At 44.8% G+C, this 18179-nt stretch overlaps 1 protein-coding gene across 3 annotated transcripts in view; it reads left to right on the plus strand.

Annotated features, from left to right (window-relative positions):
* Positions 1-14567: 14567 nt before the first annotated feature.
* LOC306816719 (uncharacterized protein) overlaps positions 14568-18179 on the plus strand; it is an 82852-nt gene continuing 79240 nt past the window's right edge. For all 3 annotated transcript variants that reach the window (XR_013777762.1, XR_013777763.1, XM_079333152.1), the window contains exon 1: positions 14568-14743. Coding sequence is in view for 1 of the 3 variants with exons in the window: in XM_079333152.1 (XP_079189278.1) it covers positions 14583-14743 (161 nt within the window). In the remaining 2 variants the exon portion in view is untranslated. The remainder of the gene's footprint in view (positions 14744-18179) is intronic.

The raw sequence follows: 18179 nt of genomic DNA on the forward strand, positions 1-18179 counted from the left end.
AAATTATTGCACGGACTATTGTCCCACAGAAACTGGAAATTATTTGTGCATTAGCAGAGAGGCAGGCTCACCGTTATCAGCCTGAGTTGCCTTTCAAATTCATTGTTTTGGGAAAACTTCCACGTCTGCATGGTCTAATGTTCCAGTGAATTAAGGGGCAGAAAGATTCACTCTTAATCATAGAATGGGTCTTCCTCTCCCGCCAAAGATCCAAAACTATTACACAACCACAGGAGATGATGGCTCAGTTGATTCAAAAAGCAAGAATGAGGCTGCATGAACTAGCTGGTTGTGACTTTGCATGCATCCACCTTCCAATTAAACTTTCTGAGGAAGGGAGGAACTCTCCTGAAAGGTTGACAAAAGAGATGTTTGAACATCTGCTACAAAGCAATGCCAGCCTCCAGATATCTCTGGATAGCTACAGTGGACAGATATCAGTCCACGGCCCAGCTCATAAGTTGTTCAATGAGGAATTCCACCTCATTCCTCGTGAGAAGAGGAGCAGGAGACCACTCGAGGCACTCACAGTGTTCACAGATGCATCAGGGGCCTCTCATAAGTCAGTGATGACTTGGAGAAACCCACAGACTCAGCATTGGGAAGCTGATGTTGAGTTTGTGGAGGGGTCACCCCAAATAGCCGAACTGGCTGCAGCGGTGAGAGCCTTTGAGAAGTTCTCAGAGCCTCTTAATCTGGTAACAGATTCAGCTTATGTTGCTGGGGTAGTGTCCAGAGTGGAGCAGGCAGTGCTCAAAGACATCAATAATGAGCAACTCTTTAGGCTGCTGTCAAAACTAATCTATTTGGTTTCACACAGAGAGCATTCCTTCTATGTGATGCATGTGAGGTCACACACAGATTTGCCAGGTGAGATCACAGAAGGGAACCGTATGGCAGACACCCTTGCAGCTCCAGGAGAAAAGGCTGTTCACGCCAAACAACACCTAGTGCAAGCCTTTTCAGTGCTGGGGATCCCTAAGGAAATCAAAACAGATAATGGCCCAGCATACATATCCAAGGAGTTCTTAGAGTTTATCCAGCAGTGGGGAGTGGAAAATAAAACTGGCATCCTCTACTCCCCCACAGGTCAAGCTGTGATTGAGCGTGCCCACCAGATGCTCAAACAGGTCCTGGATAGACAGAGCAGTTCCACTGTGTAGATGTCTCCACAGCAAAAGCTCTGTAAAGCCCTGTTCAAACCAAAGGTCCCTATAAGCTAGTAACCTGGGGAAGGGGTTATGCGTGCATATCCACTCCCTCAGGCCCTCAGTAGATCCCCCAAAAGTGGGTAAAACCTTTTGTTCCAAAAAATCCAGCTCCAGCAGAAGAAGGTGAGAAGCAAGTTGCCATTGCTTCAAAAAGAAGATGCCACTGGAAAGAAGAGGAAAATTCTTCATAAAGAAGGACCTTCCGGCAGACAGAGACATTTAATGTGTTTTAAAAATGTTTTGTTTTTCCTTTTAGAGAAAACCTACCCTCCACTCAACCCCAGAAAGAACCCCTTTGAAGTTGTCTTCTTGTTAACAAAAATCAGAAAATTGGTTCAATGAACTGTTTAAAGGCTGGTGGTTCTCAGGGTGGTGGACTTCTATTGTTAAAACAATTTTGTTATTCTTTGTTATTATTTTCCTTGTAATAATGGCATTTGGGATCCCACGTCACTTAGTGTTCAAAGCTACTAGTATCATTCCTTCTACCTCTGAAGTCAATCGCATAGAAATGCAAAACATAGAACAATCTAATTCTCCCACCAATTACAAATGTTGGTCAAAATCATAATTCCAATCAAAGTAAACTTAATATCTTGCCCTCACTTAATTAAACAAAAAACGGTGAGATGTTGTAATCCGATACCAGAGGTATAAGGAATGTCTTACCTGTCCCTCCTGTCCCTATCCTATTGGCAGACAGCCAGAAATCCCCTCCCTGACTCTTTCCTAGAAAAAGCCAAGACCTGAGATGCGCTTCCTCTTTTGCCCTGCTACCACCATGCAATAAAGAAAAGGCAAAGAGCCACTCTTTTGATCCTCGTGCTTGTCTCAGGTAGGGATGCATTTAACATAAGGGCAAGGCAATGCCTACACAAAATAAGAGATTTATATGTGTTCGTTTCCTCTCCATCTCATAGAAATGTCTGGCTTAATAAATCCTGGGAATCTGCAGCACAGTAAGCAAAATCATCCTGGAGCTGGAAAACTTCAGGTGCCCTGTGTGCAATGCATGCTGCATACCAGGGTGACTTAAGGACAGCACATTTGAGAGAAAGATTTACAGTTACTTTGCCCTTGCATGCGCTTAAAAAGAAGCCATATGACTGTGCCCAGCAAATAAATATTTTGTGGAGATGTAATTTTTTTAACAGTAAGTTTCTCACAATCAGCTGATGACCCAGCCATTACTTCCAACATAAGCAGGCAGGCTCAGCATCCCACCATGCATAAACCTTCAGGAACTCATGAAAGGCATATCTATTATGGCTGAGACAGATCTGGGGCTCTGTTCATATATAACTCATTACAAGTCCACATAAACTCACTAGACTTGTCTTGTGCACATGCTAGTTTTAGGAAGACAGATACACTGGACCTCTGCTCTGAACCAGCCACTACTATTCCATATCAGGTTGAATGAGCTAAAACCCAAGGGACTGGGGCTACAAGGCACTAATTGCTCTTTATTTCATAGAAATTTCCTACAACTTCCTGATCTACTGTCTTGGCTTGCATTTCAAACCAAGACAGCTATAAGCAGGGCAGAGGTAAGATGGAAAGGATGTTTTCCTCTTTGCTGGGGGGAAGAGAGTGTTTTGCCAGTGAGCAGGGTCAGCACAAAAGATACAGACATCAGCTTAAGGAATAAGTGTAATTTACTATAATGCAAAACTGCAAAGAATTGCAAAAAGATAAGATAAGCAATGCACCTAATCATTACTACAAAATAATGCCTATAGTGATTAAAAAAGATACATCACCAATTACCCTAGTACTTAACTATCATCCAGGGCTGCACATCAACTGGGGGAAATTGTCACAGCAAAGGACTGGAAAACCATTCCCAGTAACTGGGAAATCCTGCAGGTGCATCCACCTACAGGGAAAGAGGCTTCCCTGACTTTGCTGTGAGAGGGTCCTGTTTTTATACTGTTGAATAAACAAGCAACCATAACTTCTAGTGCAGGAACATCTAGTTTCATTCTCCTATTGGGTTTCTCCCAAAGCCTGGCCAGGGCTCAAGGAGGAACCAAGGGAGTTGTCTTTGATTCTATACCCCCAAACAAGGCCAGATGTGGCCTTGTTCGGTTTCTAAATACAGAAAGGTAAATGCATGTTTTGCCAATGAGAGGATACATATTGCTACATATTATTGCTAATAGTACTTTGTTAGAGTGGATACATATAACATTTGGTTGGAAGACTCATCTAGAGGTCAAATTTGGCTCAGGGCCTGTTGTTCAGGCCTTGGTACTTCAGAGAGTCATAGAAAATAGAAAAGAATTCAATTTCCATAGACTATGATATGTAGCAAAACAATGGCCTCACTAAAACAGTGGGTGAAAATGGTATTACTCACTGATCCTGTTTAACACCTGTCCCCAAAGAATCCTACTTATTATGTCTATAGCACCAGATCCACAATATCTAGCATTTCTCTCCCCAAAGTCCACGCCAAGCCTAGGGAGGGGACAGGACAGCACTGTAGAGGTCTCAGTTCTATTATAAAAAATATAATACAACCCCTGGAAGAGACACTGTCTCAGTGAGGGGATGTGTTGCCCATCCAATAGGACCAGAACTCAAAAGACTGATGGACACCTGTTATGGGTTATGTTTTGACTAGCTACTCTCCCTACCCCCCACCATGGAGCTGCCGGCCCCTCCCCCGGGCTGTTTTATCTAGCCGGGTGTTTTTTCAGCTTTTGGGGCTTTTTGCTGCTGCTTTCGCTGCTGCTCGCTGCTTTGGCTGCTGCTTCGGCTGCCTCCCCTGACCCCCTCCGCTGCTTCAGCTGCTTTCCCCCCCCCCCCCCCCCCCGGCTGCCTAAACTGCCCCTCTCCCTTCCTCCCCCCCATCCCTAAGATTTGCACCGGCTCCAGAGGAAACGGATCTGAACTTCGGAGACCACCTCTGGAAGTCTGCCAAAGAAGCTCTGCTGCCCTTCCCGGCGAAGATCTGCCGAGTTCATCTCAATCTGGGTCTGTGCTGGGAAGTGTTTCTTTTGTATTTTGTTAATAAAAAGTTTTTTTCCACTTTCCCCTGAAGAAAATTCTTTCCGAGCTTGGTGAAGGAAGGAATTGAAAGGGGGGGAGGGGACCCTTTGGAGGTCTTTTTCCTAAAATTTGTCCCAAACTTGGACAAATTATTTTGGTGGCCCGTATGGGCAAACCAGAAAAGTGGAAAAAACTTTATTCTAATAATATTTTGTTTTCAACTGTTGGTATTGGTATGTCTATTGAATCCAGAATGTCTTTTGTTGTGGGAGCCTGCCTGTATGGGTGGTTATTAAGTTTCTTTGAAGTGTTAATACCGTTGTGGTCGTTGGGCTTGTTTACTTATCCAGAGATAGCTCCGGTGCTCTCTTTAATACGAAGTTTTTGTATTAAAGGGGTATTAACCAAAATACTCATCGGGCTAGGCTTGGTGATAATGGCATATAAGAGATTTATAAGAATGTTAGAATCGGCTTCAGGAATATATAAATAATGGCTTGTGTTATTTCTTAGAGGAGAAGCAGGAAAAGAGGATTTTCTACCTTTATTTCCTTTCCTCTCCTCTGAATTAGTTACATCTGTATTAGAAAATATTCAGACCTCCCTGAATATTAAGGACATTATCTTTTTGGCAGTTAATTTGTTAAGTCTTTGTTGCACCATTTGCAGTTTATACAAAATTAAGGCCGAGATTTCTAAAGGGGCTGGGAGGACTCCTGATTTGGGAGTCAAGCTGGGCAGGAGGAATCTTGAGTGGAATGGCAAATGGGAGAAAATGGGCCAGATTTTAAAGGAGTTTTCTGACCCCATAATTTGGGAATTCCCATCAGAACAGATTCAAAATCCGATTGAGGTTGCAAGGTACTTAAAGAGGAAGTGTCAGGATGGTTCTAAAGAGAAAAGGATTATTGCAGTGAGCTGGGCCCTGGCACATGCATATCGTACCCTGCTAGGCACTATAGAGCAGGAGACAGAGGAGAGGGAACAGGGAGATAAATTATCCCCTATCCCAGTGACTCAAGTTGCAGCAAACCCCCTAGGCCAAAACCCAGCAGCTAAACTGGAGAACAAGCCCCAACCAATGGCTGTGGCTACTAGTACGAGAAGTGGGAAATGCACCAAGAAGACTGATAGGCTAGTGGAAGATGATGATGATGATGATGCTGGAGAGGGACCTTCAACACCTCCTGATGTAAAATCAGGAGTTAAAACAACTAATGGAAGAGCAGAGACTAATAATGAATCCCTTTCCCTGAAGGATCTTCGTGGTTTAAGAAAAGATTACACCCGGAGACCTGATGAATGTATTATCAGCTGGCTGGTTCGTCTCTGGGATGCAGCAGGGGAGGCCACAGTTTTGGATGGCTCTGAGGCGAGACATTTGGGGTCTCTGTCTCATGATCCTGTTATCGACCAAGGTGTGATGAGGGGAGCTAACCCTCAAAGCCTTTGGGCACGGGTCCTGGATAGCGTGGCACAAAGATATCTGTGTGCAGATGACCTATATGTGCAGCAGACCCGATGAAAAACCATAGAGCAGGGGGTCCAACGCCTCAGGGAAATGGCAGTAGCAGAAATTATTTTTTCAGATGATGTAACAACTAGAAATCCAGACCTGGTACCATGCACACCGGTGATGTGGAGAAAACTTGTGTGGCTTGGGCCACCTGAGTATGCGTCTGCCCTAGCGATAATGAAGAGAGATGAGGTGTATGAGACAGTACTCGATATGGCAAAGAAGCTTCGTGCATATGCGGATGCAGTACATGGCCCGACTCATGCTAGAATTGCAGCTGTGGAAACACGCTTGCGAGACTTAGAAGATAAAATAGAGAAAAATCATCGGAAACTCAGGGAGGAGATTAAGGAGGACCTCCTCCAAATTTCAGCTGTACAGATTAGAAACCCTGGTACCCAACACAGACGTTCCCCCAGTTGGGAGAGGAGGTACACTCCCCGAGCTGAATTGTGGTTTTTCTTGCGAGATTCTGGAGAGAACATGAGAAGATGGGATGGGAAGCCTACGGCTGCTCTGGCAAAACGAGTGCGGGATTTGAAGGAAGGAAAGATTGAAAGAGGAAGTTCCACCAGAAGGAAAGCCGCTCCTGTCTCTCGCAGCCAAAGTGCTGAACGTGATACTGATAATGACATGTCTGATCCTCTTGACGGAACTTCTAAGATGTATGCCCCAGAAAAAAAGGAGAAACAGGCTTAGAGGGGCCCTGCCTCTAGCCAGGGTGAGGCGAGGGAAAATCGTGTTTTTTGGACTGTGTGGATTCGATGGCCTGGCACTTCGAAACCACGGAAATATAAAGCTTTAGTGGATACAGGTGCACAGTGTACGATACTTCCATCAAGACACATGGGAGCAGAATCTGTTTCAATTGCTGGTGTGACAGGTGGATCGCAGGACTTCACCCTGGTGGAAGCGGAAGTGAGTTTAACTGGAAAGGATTGGAAGAAACATCTTATTGTGACTGGTCCAGAGGCCCCATGTATTTTAGGCATAGATTACCTTCGGAGTGGGTATTTTAAGGACCCAAAAGGACTAAGACGGGCATTTGGAATTGCAACTGTGATGGCAGAGCGTATTCGACAATTGAACACCTTGCCTGGACTATCTGAGAATCCAATTACAGTAGGACTTCTGCAGGGAGAAGAACAATGAGTACCAATTGCCACTTCAATAGTACACCGCCGGCAGTACAGAACAACGCGAGATGCTGTGATTCCTATTCATAAGATGATCCGAGAGCTGGAGAGCCAAGGGGTGGTTAGTAAACCCCACTCACCCTTCAACAGCCCCATTTGGCCTGTGCGTAAATCTGATGGGGAATGGAGACTGACTGTGGACTATCGGGCATTGAATGAAGTGACTCCACCGCTGAGCACTGCCGTGCCGGACATGCTGGAACTCCAGTATGAGCTGGAGTCCAAGGCAGCAAGGTGGTATGCCACCATTGACATAGCAAATGCATTTTTCTCCATTCCTTTGGCAGCAGAGTGCAGGCCTCAGTTTGCTTTCACCTGGAGGGGCGTGCAGTACACCTGGAACCGACTACCCCAGGGGTGGAAGCACAGTCCTATCATCTGTCATGGACTGATCCAGACTGCACTGGAAAAGGGTGAAGCTCCGGAACATCTACAATATATTGATGATATCATCGTATGGGGAAACACAGCAGCGGAAGTATTTGAGAAAGGAGAAAAAATTATTCAAATTCTCCTGGAAGCCGGCTTCGCCATCAAGAAGAGTAAAGTTAAAGGACCTGCTCGGGAGATTCAGTTCCTGGGAGTGAAGTGGCAAGATGGACGGCGTCAGATTCCTACTGATGTTATTAACAAGATTACAGCTATGTCCCCACCTACTAACAAGAAGGAGACACAAGCTTTTCTAGGTGCCATCGGTTTTTGGAGAATGCACATTCCTGAGTACAGCCAGATTGTGAGCCCTCTTTACCTTATTACCCGCAAGAAGAATGATTTCCACTGGGGCCCTGAACAGCAGCAAGCCTTTGCTCAGATTAAACAGGAGATTGCCCATGCAGTAGCCCTTGGCCCAGTTAGGAGGGGACCAGATGTGAAGAACATACTTTACTCAGCAGCTGGGAGCCATGGTTTGTCTTGGAGCCTGTAGCAGAAGATGCCTGGTGAGACCCGAGGCCGACCCCTGGGATTCTGGAGCAGAAGCTACAGAGGGTCCGAAGCCAACTACACTCCCACAGAGAAGGAAATCTTGGCTGCCTATGAAGGAGTTCAAGCTGCCTCAGAGGTGATTGGCACAGAAGCACAACTTCTCCTGGCACCTCGACTGCCAGTGCTGGGGTGGATGTTTAAAGGAAAGGTTCCCTCTACTCACCATGCCACCGACGCCACATGGAGCAAGTGGATTGCCCTCATCACGCAGTGCGCCCGTATTGGTAACCCGAGTCGCCCTGGGATTTTGGACATAATCACGAACTGGCCAGAAGGTGAAGATTTTGGTCTCGCTGATGAGGAGTTGCAGAAGCAAGTGACGCGGGCTGAAGAAGCTCCACCATACAACCAGCTGCCAGCAGATGAAACACGCTACACCCTTTTCACCGATGGTTTCTGCCGCATTGTGGGGATGAACCGGAAGTGGAAAGCTGCCGTATGGAGCCCCACACGACAAGTTGCACAAGCTACCAAAGGAGAAGGTGGATCGAGTCAACTTGCAGAACTCAAAGCTGTTCAGCTGGCCTGGGACATTGCTGAGAGAGAGAAATGGCCAAAGCTCTACCTTTACACTGATTCGTGGATGGTAGCCAATGCTCTGTGGGGTTGGCTGGAAAGGTGGAAAAAGGCTGACTGGCAATGTAGAGGAAAACCAATCTGGGCTGCTGATGAGTGGAAAGACATTGCCACTCGGGTAGAGAAGCTCCCCGTGAAAGTCCGTCATGTGGATGCCCATGTTCCCAAGAGTCGGGCTACTGAAGAACATAGGCACAACAAGCAGGTAGATCAGGCTGCACAGATAGAGGTCTCAAAGATAGACTTAGATTGGGAACATAAGGGAGAGTTGTTCCTGGCTCGATGGGCCCATGATGCCTCAGGCCATCAGGGTAGGGATGCCACCTATAAGTGGGCATGAGACCGAGGGGTGGATCTTACCATGGACAGCATTACCCAAGTCATTCATGACTGTGACACTTGCGCTGCCATCAAGCAGGCCACGCGGGTAAAACCCCTCTGGTATGTTGGACGGTGGTCCAAATAAAGTATGGGGAGGCCTGGCAGATTGATTACATCACACTGCCTCAGACCCGCCAGGGAAAACGTTATGTGCTGACCATGGTAGAAGCCACCACCGGATGGTTGGAGACCTACCCTGTGCCCCACACCACTGCTCGCAACACCCTCCTGGGCCTGGAAAAGCAGGTCCTTTGGAGGCATGGTACCCCTGAGGGAATTGAGTCAGACAATGGGACTCATTTCAAAAATAAGCTTGTCAACACCTGGGCTAAGGAACATGGTATTGAGTGGGTGTACCATATCCCTTACCATGCACCAGCTGCAGGTAAAGTGGAGAGGTACAATGGATTGTTGAAGACCACATTAAAGGCATTGGGTGGGGGATCTCTAAAAAACTGGGAGCAGCACCTGGCAAAAGCCACTTGGTTAGTTAACACTCGAGGTTCCACCAACCGAGCAGGTCCCGCCCAGTCTGAGTGCCTTAATGTAGTAGACGGAGACAAAGTCCCAGTGGCCCATGTTAGAGGGTTGCTAGGAAAGACAGTATGGATTTATCCTGCCTCGAGTACAGGCAAACCCATTCGTGGGATTGCCTTTGCTCAAGGACCAGGATGTACTTGGTGGATTATGCAGAAGAATGGAACAACCTGCTGTGTACCTCAGGGAGATCTGATTATAGGATAAAGTTGTACACAAATATTATTGTTGAGTGCCACTACCATTGTATGCCAGATTTTATGAATAGAAGGAAATGTGTAAGTGACAAAGGCCTGAGGAAGTGAGAAGGAGGAGATGTGTAAGTGTTGAAGGTTTTGAGCAAGTCAGAGAAAGTTTGTGCCTAGTGTGTATCCCAATCGTGTGTCAATGATCACGATATGGGATAAGGGGTGGAACATTATGGGTTATGTTTTGACTAGCTCCTCTCCCTACCCCTCACCATGGAGCTGCCGGCCCCTCCCCCGGGCTGTTTTATCTAGCCGGGTGTTTTTTCAGCTTTTGGGGCTTTTTGCTGCTGCTTTCGCTGCTGCTCGCTGCTTTGGCTGCTGCTTCGGCTGCCCCCCCTGCCCCCCTCCGCTGCTTCAGCTGCTTTTTCCCCCCCCCCCCGGCTGCCTAAACTGCCCCTCTCCCTTCCCCCCCCCCATCCCTAAGATTTGCACCGGCTCCAGAGGAAACGGATCTGAACTTCGGAGACCACCTCTGGAAGTCTGCCAAAGAAGCTCTGCTGCCCTTCCCAGCGAAGATCTGCAGAGTTCATCTCAATCTGGGTCTGTGCTGGGAAGTGTTTCTTTTGTATTTCGTTAATAAAATGTTTTTTCCACTTTCCCCTGAAGAAAATTCTTTCCGAGCTTGGTGAAGGAAGGAATTGTAAGGGGGGGAGGGGACCCTTTGGAGGTCTTTTTCCTAAAATTTGTCCCAAACTTGGACAACACCAGAGACGCAAAACACCAAAGGGCTTCTTTTTGTAATCTGTTCTCCTGGGTCCATTGGTTTTTAGAAGTGAAATTACAGCTGCTTCTAAACTGCAGGAGACTGAAGCACTGACTCAACTTGGTCCTTGTCCTGGGGTGACCAAAACAGTCCTAAAGAGAAACTGAACATAGAATTAAAGATTTCATTGACTACGGGAATGGGCAGACACAAAAATGGTAAAAGTCTTTAAACCCAAAAATTTAAGCCCTAGATCAAAATCCCAGTATGAATCCATCTTTCATGGCAGTTTATGCCATTTTGTATTTTTAACTTTGATTGATAATCCCATCTGACTGTCTTTTAAACCCTCTATGACAGCTATTGCATTTTGGTGAATTCTAACTAAATTTGTCAAGAAATTAAGGATCTCAAATAAAGGAAGTCATCACGAGTTTAATGTAAATCAGTTCTTGGGTGCAGTGTCCTCACTGATCAAAAGACTTCAACAGGAACTTAACGACTCTATTCAGAGGGTGGTAAAACACTGGCGCAGGTTGCCCAGAAGCTGTGGCTGCCCCATATCTGGAAGTGTTCAAGGCCAGGTTGCATGGAGCTCTGAGCAACCTGGTCTAATGGAAGGTTTCCTAGCCATTGAAAGGGGATTGGAATGGAATGATCTTTAAGGTTCCTCCCAACCCCAACCATTCTATGTCTCTTGAGTCTGATGTATGGGCTTAGTACCAAAACCATCCTCCTCTATCAGCTGCCTCTTGGTAAATGGTACTCAGGGGCATCAAAAGTGGTAAAGCTGATGGCGTTTATACGTGCTGGGACCTCCCAGGGTGGGAAAAGGGATCAGAAAAGGACCCCAGTGAAGGTGACTGTGGTCTTGAGGCACAGGCTTGTAGGATGTAAGTCTATAAGAAAGCAGACTTCATTGGTTATGCTGCTCCCAGAACAATTGTTCCACCAGACAAGTAACAAAATTTGTAATTAAGAAGATTCACAACCTGAGAAAATTAGTGCCTCTGATCTATAATAAACCTATTAGAAAAATCAAGGGCAGATTGTGCTGCCACAGAAAAAGTCATCAGAGATTTTAGTGCCCTGCCCTTACTAAATCATCACCTAAACCAGATTAAAAAATAGCGATCAGATGGGTTGAATACTGATTTCAAGACCATTATCATGGTACAAAGCACTGAAAAAATTTAGCAACGTGTTGCATGTTTCTTAAGGTAAGTTCTTTCCCAGGATACTGAATTTACAGATACAAGCAAGAAACCAGCAGAACTAATCTAAACATTAATGAAACTCACTGTGTGTCATTAGAAAGCAGTTACTCTGACAACAGGAATTATATTTATAGTGGTGTGTAGTGATACTAATAGTTTTGTTAACATTATCTACTTTGCTGTAGACATAAAAAGAATTATCCATAATAGTGGCAGTTACAGTAGCATCGTAAAAATTGCTGGCTTTCTGCCATTCTAATTCTCTCTTCAATCATCTACAATTTTCAACCTTTTTCTCACCTATTAGGTTCAGACTTTTCACTGGAGAACCTAGTATTTTGCAAGAAGGATACAGGGAATCTAATGGGGGAAATATTTTACTCAGTACAGGGAAAAATTTTTAAAAATTATTTTATTTATAGAAGAGCTACTGAGTTAAAATTTGATCTGGAAATAATTCTGCTCCCTTAGCAGACCACACAGCACGGATGGGCTCCATCAAGGAGAAGAGCAATGGGTGATGGTCAACTATGACAATGTCTTCTGGGGAAGCCTGCTCTGATTTTACTTCTCCCCCTGCATCCTGTTGAGGGCTTTTAGAACAGGCTTCACTCTGTTCTGGTGTACTGAAAGCTGTTCAAATAATCCGTGAAAGAATTTAAAAGGATCAGAGCAAAACAGAGATGAAAATTGGGAGCACAGGCTCAGGGGATTTTGGAGGGATTTGGAGGTGAGGCTGAACACAAGCAACCTTCAAAATCCATTTTGTCAGTTCAAGTCTAGGATATGGAAGATTTTAAAAGTTAAAATATTCATGTTTGTAACCCTAAGTCTTTCAATGCCAAGATACAAAGTTCTTTAACACCTAAGCAAAACTGCAGTTAGATCCTTAAAACTGATCACTCACAATCATAGTACTCAGTCTCATTTTCTCCAGTCAATTTAACTTTTAAAGAGAACTTGAACTGTTACTCCAGGTAAAATCAATTTAATTGGTATAAATTCCCAGTCAAGTTATATAACAAAATTTGTTCCAGAATGGATCCTTTCACCCAGTGTGCAAGAGGCCAATCCACACACTGAGCCAAAGTATTTGATTTATTTACAGTCCTATGCAGAAAGGGGGGCTGGGTGGCAAATGCACAAAGCCAGCATAACTATCAAGATTTTTGACTATTTATACATTTCAGCAAACAAAGGAATTAGTGTTCATTGGTGTCACAATCTGCTCAACCTGAGCGGGAGTTGTGATGGTTCCTTTGACTCCAGGGTGCAAAAGACAAAAGGCAAGAGACTCAGGTTTTGTTATGCAGAAAGCAATAATGCAGTTTATTGAGTGCCAACAATTCAGTTTTGCGATAGAAGAGAGAGAGAGAGAGAGAAAGGATGGGATATAGTTACCAACAGACGGGACGCATCCTCGTGGCCTTCCGACGAGACGCGTCTTCAATCCGTTGGGGAGAAAGAGATCTCAAAGTCTTTATAGGAAAGTCACTTTTTATAGTCCTTTTCCAAAGCGAGTGGCCTCTGGCCAAAAGGTGGGAAGATTTATGGACTATTGTATGAGGAGATCGTAGCTCCAAAAACAGGTGGAACAGGATGCTACAGCCAGTACCCTGCTCGAGGGCAGCGTACCATGGCAAGCTCCAAGCACACCTACAAACAGTCCTTGGCAAGCATCCACCTTGGCCAGGCCAGAACTCAGGTGAGTGGTGGGGTCCCAGGGTCTCAGTCTCTGAAACTTCTTACAATTGGCTACAAGTTACATAGCTCTCTTATTAATTAGTATTCTATCTTATATTGGTTAATGATTCTCTCCCTTCCCATGCTGATTAGTCTGCATGCTCAGTCTCTCTTCTTTTGGGTTGGTGGTCCATGAGTCGATGGTTGCAATCTCCCCCTGGTACAATTACCTTTTACGCAGTTGCTAAGTTGAGTTTATTAATTTCTTCTTTATCTTGAGAGTTCTGCCAAATGTCCTAATGGCCCATAAATGCTGCATTCTTTGTGTCCACTATCAGTGGTACATCCTTTTCATCAAGCTTTGTTAACTTCCCCCTAGGTCTGATATCATTGAAGCATGTCAAGCCCTAAACCTTAAGGTATTTCCACCGCCATGTAATTTTCCTCTCCAAAACCTGGACATCAAAAGCATTAACAACTTATTCCATTACAACTCTTCGTTTAAACATAGAACAAGTTTTCAAGCGTTTAATCCCTAGGGTAATTAAACTGACTCTTATTGAACTTGGCTTCCAAAAGAGCATTTAAATCGGGAATCTATTTTTCCTTCCATTTCCTGTGGTCATGTTTTAATTTGCTGGCAGAGCATTCAGTGAATTTCATGCCAAATCGTTTAACAGAGCTAAACATGACCTATTAAAGATGAAGTTTTGTACCTAGACCCTTTGGTATTCCGGTTTTTAAATAAGAAGCCTTTTGCTTTGGTAAACAAGGAAACCAGTTAACAAGGTACTCAGGCCCTGTTCGTGCAATAATTAGTCAGGCACTCGCAGCTGCGCCTTCCCCACGTATGATGGAACTATCGAACCATTCTGCGTGCGGCGTTCCGGCGGTCGTGCTTGCTTCCTCCGCTATGCGACCTCCTCATCGCAAGATCTATGATCCAGTCTCCTGGCAGCCTGGAGCGGGTAGGACGTATGAAGGGAGGCCGAGGGAGGGGAGGAGGACACGGTCCCACCCTGGTAGTGGCGGCCTGGGTAGCTCCTTGGGAAACCGGAGGGTACAGAGTTTTATTTTTCCCCCTCCCTTCTTGCAGGGGAACTCGGAGTCCCGTCGGCGCGGAGCGAAGGCGCCCGCTCCACCGTGAGCCCCAGCTAGCACGGGAAGAACGGCTGCCCGCCCAGAAACACCTCCAGGGAGCAGTCGAGTCCCCCGCTAGAGCGCCCGCATGTTAGGACGCTCTGGCAGGCGCCACGCACTTCTCTCTGTCGTCGGGCCCGCCTCTCCGACTGTGTGGCACTGTCGCGAGCGGAGCAGTCGTGCAGGCTCCGCCATGATGAGCAGCGGAGGGATCGGGGTGCCGCTAGGCTTCCCCTTGAGCCCCACGTCCGTCATCCAGATCACGAACCTCTCCTCGGCTGTGACCAGTGAGCATATGAGGACTCTCTTCAGCTTCCTGGGAGATATCGAGGAGCTGCGCCTCTATCCCCCGGAGTAAGCAGGGTCTGCGTCGGCCCTCAGAGAAATAGAGATTTAGGATGAGGAAGAGGCTTAGAGGGGTCTAGAGGATGGAGGGAAAGGAAGAGGCAGAAGGTCCTATGTGCCATCTTGAGTGTGGGCATCAGTTTTCCACACGTGGGTGTGTCCGTCACGTGGTTCCACCCCTTTGTATGGGGCAGGAACGTTAGGGGAAAGGGGTTATGCCTGGACCTAAGATGTTTGCCTCAGTCCGGAGGAGGGGAGCAGTCGTGGTATCTGTAGAGCGGCCTGTAGAAACACGGCGAGTTTTTTGTTCTCGTGGTGGCGATCAGAGCAGCGGTCACTCGGTGGCGGCTGTCGCCACTGAGTCACAGCCTGACAAGACGCGTGTTCGCAGGGTGCCCTGAAGAGCTTCCTAGGTACAGGTCTCGTTTCCCCCGTTTTCCTGAAAACCTGCTTTCTGTGCCCCACCTTTATCTTCGTTCGGATTCATCCCAAGGGGAGGGAGAGGGGGAGGGAGAGGGGGCGAGGGCGGGCCCCAGGCCTGACCCCTGCCCGGCTAGCTGCGCCGCTCGGGCGATGCGTGTCGGCGAGACCAGCTCTTTTTGTTCGAACGTCTGTTTTCTCCCGCGAGAAAGGGCCACTCGAACCGAAGTCAGCATAGCTGTTAACAGAGGAACAGTACCTGGCCTGTTCTTAGAAATGTTTCTGATAGGATGTTTGCAGTAAGTGAAAGTTAATAACGGACATTACACGTTTCTCTAAATTGTAGCTGTCCTCATTATTTCAACTACATGCAAGGGATCCGCTCAAATGAGAGATAATATTGTTATTTTACAAACCTCAATGTTTCTTCCAAGCAGAAGGAACCGAAGAGGAAAATAATTTTTTTTTTTTATTAATATATCTGTTGTACTAGGAACTGAATGGCAGACTGCCCCTTTCAAACCAATTTTATATATATATGCGTAAATTAAAATTAAATAGAAATAGCAGAAAGGGGCAGGGGGAGTCATTGACATTCAAACTTCAATTTTGATACAAAGAAGAAGGAATAAAATTTCATTATAAAAAAACTAGCAAAATATGGTATTTGTCCATTTTAATGTGTTACTAGATTATACTTAGCTAGGTTTGGATGAGGAACGTTCAGAAAAATTAAATGTGATTTAGCATATATAATGTATAGTAGGCATCCATTCATGTCAAGATAAAACAGCTTTACCTAATTTTAAACATGCTAATAGATTTACGGTGATTTTTGCAGTTTTCTAGTTTTTTATTTTGGACTTATTCCACAATACACTTTATCTGAGAATAGAATCATAGAATGTCTTGGCTTGGAAGGGACATTAAAGATCATCTAGTTCCAACCCCCCTGCCATGGGAAGGGACACCTTCCATTAGACTAGGTTCCTCAAAGCCCCATCCAATCTGGCCTTGAACACTTCAAGGGATGGGGCATTCACAACTTCTCTGGGCAACCTGTTTCAGTGCCTTACCACCCTCACAGTAAAGAATTTCTTCCTAATATCTAATCTAAAGCTACACTTTTTCAGTTTGAACCCATTCCCCCTTGTCCTGTCACTATATGCACTTGTAAAATGTCCAGCCTTCTTGTAGGCCCCCTTTAGGTACTGAAAAGTTGCTATAAAATCTCCACAATATCTTTTTTCTCCAGGCTGAACAGCCCCGGCTCTCTCAGCCTGTCTTCATAGGAGAGATGTTCCAGCCCTCTGATCCCCTTCATAGTCCTCCTCTGGACTCTCCAACAGGCCTATGTCCTTCCTGTGATGGGGACCCCAGAGCTGGATGCAGTACTCCAGGAGGGATCTCACAAGAGCAGAGTAGAGGGGGAGAATCACCTCCCTCAATCTGCTGGCCATGCTCCCTTTCATGCAGCCCAGGATACAATTGGCTTTCTGGGTTGCAAGCACATATTGCCAGGTAAAGCAATATGATGAAACAAATTTGGATGTTGCATTGTGTAGAACTGTAGCCTGTTTTCTATCTTATTCTGTATTCCAAATATTCAGCATACACACAAAATATTTTCACTTTGTCAAGGATGAGTTTGCAGAGTACGATGAGGTTCTCTTCTGTATGCATAATTTTATTTATTAAAAAAAAGGGCATTCAAGTTAAGAGATTTACTGTAATATTTGTAACCCCATTGCCTTAACTGGGCATGTTTATTTCTAATAGAGATGAACTTGTAGTTCTGTTGGTGCTCAACATTAAACAGAATATATAGACATCTATATGTATATGTACATGTGTATATACACTTGTTAAATCATATAAACTCTCCTTTTTCTAATTTAGCATTATGATCTTTCCAAATAAATGTATAAATTTTCCTTCACCTCTTCGAAATCAGTCATGTTTGTCAGCCTTCTTTTTTCCCTTAATCTGCTGAAGTCTAATACATAAAATCTTATATTAAATACTCAGTAGTGTTGTTATTATTATTTTTTGTGCTTGAAAGGAAATAGATCTCATTCTGGTATTTGTGAATTAATTTGGTCAAGGACATGGACCATTTTGAAGTATTGATCTTGGTAATTTAATTTATTTTTGAAATATTTTTCCCCATTCTTGGAAGATGTAGTATTGCATGTTTAGCTTTGGATTATCTTTTTCTTCCTAATTCTCTGATATTTTGCTCTTTCAGAGCAATCCAAGAGATTTATAGAAGTGGTGAATTTGATCAGGCGATCATTTCAGCATAATAGGAAATTCCTTTGATAACACTGTTCCACTATAGTTAATTGTGCAGCACCCTTCTGCTGACTTGAATGAAAAAATATAAGATTTGTGGCTTAATGGGGAGTGAGGATGATGTATCTTGTACCTATAGGCTCTTCAATGATTGTAGAACAAAGCATAGGGCTGTGCTATGAACTAGCATCATAAAGAGAAAAGTTACTTTTCAGCAATTTTCTACATTATTCCAGTCTCCTGTTATTGTTTCTAAAAGTGGGATTCGTCACCAGGTGTGCAGTTAGACAATCTCACACACAGAGACAAGGAATTTGTTAATTTCATATTTTCACAAAGGTGGATGCTGGGTGGTAAATCCACAGAGCAGAGAACTTGATCATTATTTATACGATGTTAATCTAATGTATTCCATCTATGTACTACATATTCAGTGTTTACTGCTCTACTATTGGTTATTCATAAAAGGGCTGATTGCATAAGGTATTTTGTAATTCATTATTAGCTACTGTGCATTCTTGGGGCTTTTTCATTTGAATTGGGGGTCGTTTGGTGGTCATAATCTCCCCCTGATGGAATTACCTTTTGCCCAGTTGTACCTACTTTCAGTACATTTGATGAGGTGTCTTTGTTAGTTTCTTCTGATCTTGGGCAAATGTCCTTTTGGTCTGTAAACTCTGCATGCTTCTTGTCCATTATCAATAACCTCCCCCTAGGTCTGTGGCCCCCA

Source organism: Erithacus rubecula (genome assembly GCF_903797595.1).
Source record: "Erithacus rubecula genome assembly, contig: SUPER_W_unloc_7, whole genome shotgun sequence".
NCBI lineage: Eukaryota > Metazoa > Chordata > Aves > Passeriformes > Muscicapidae > Erithacus > Erithacus rubecula.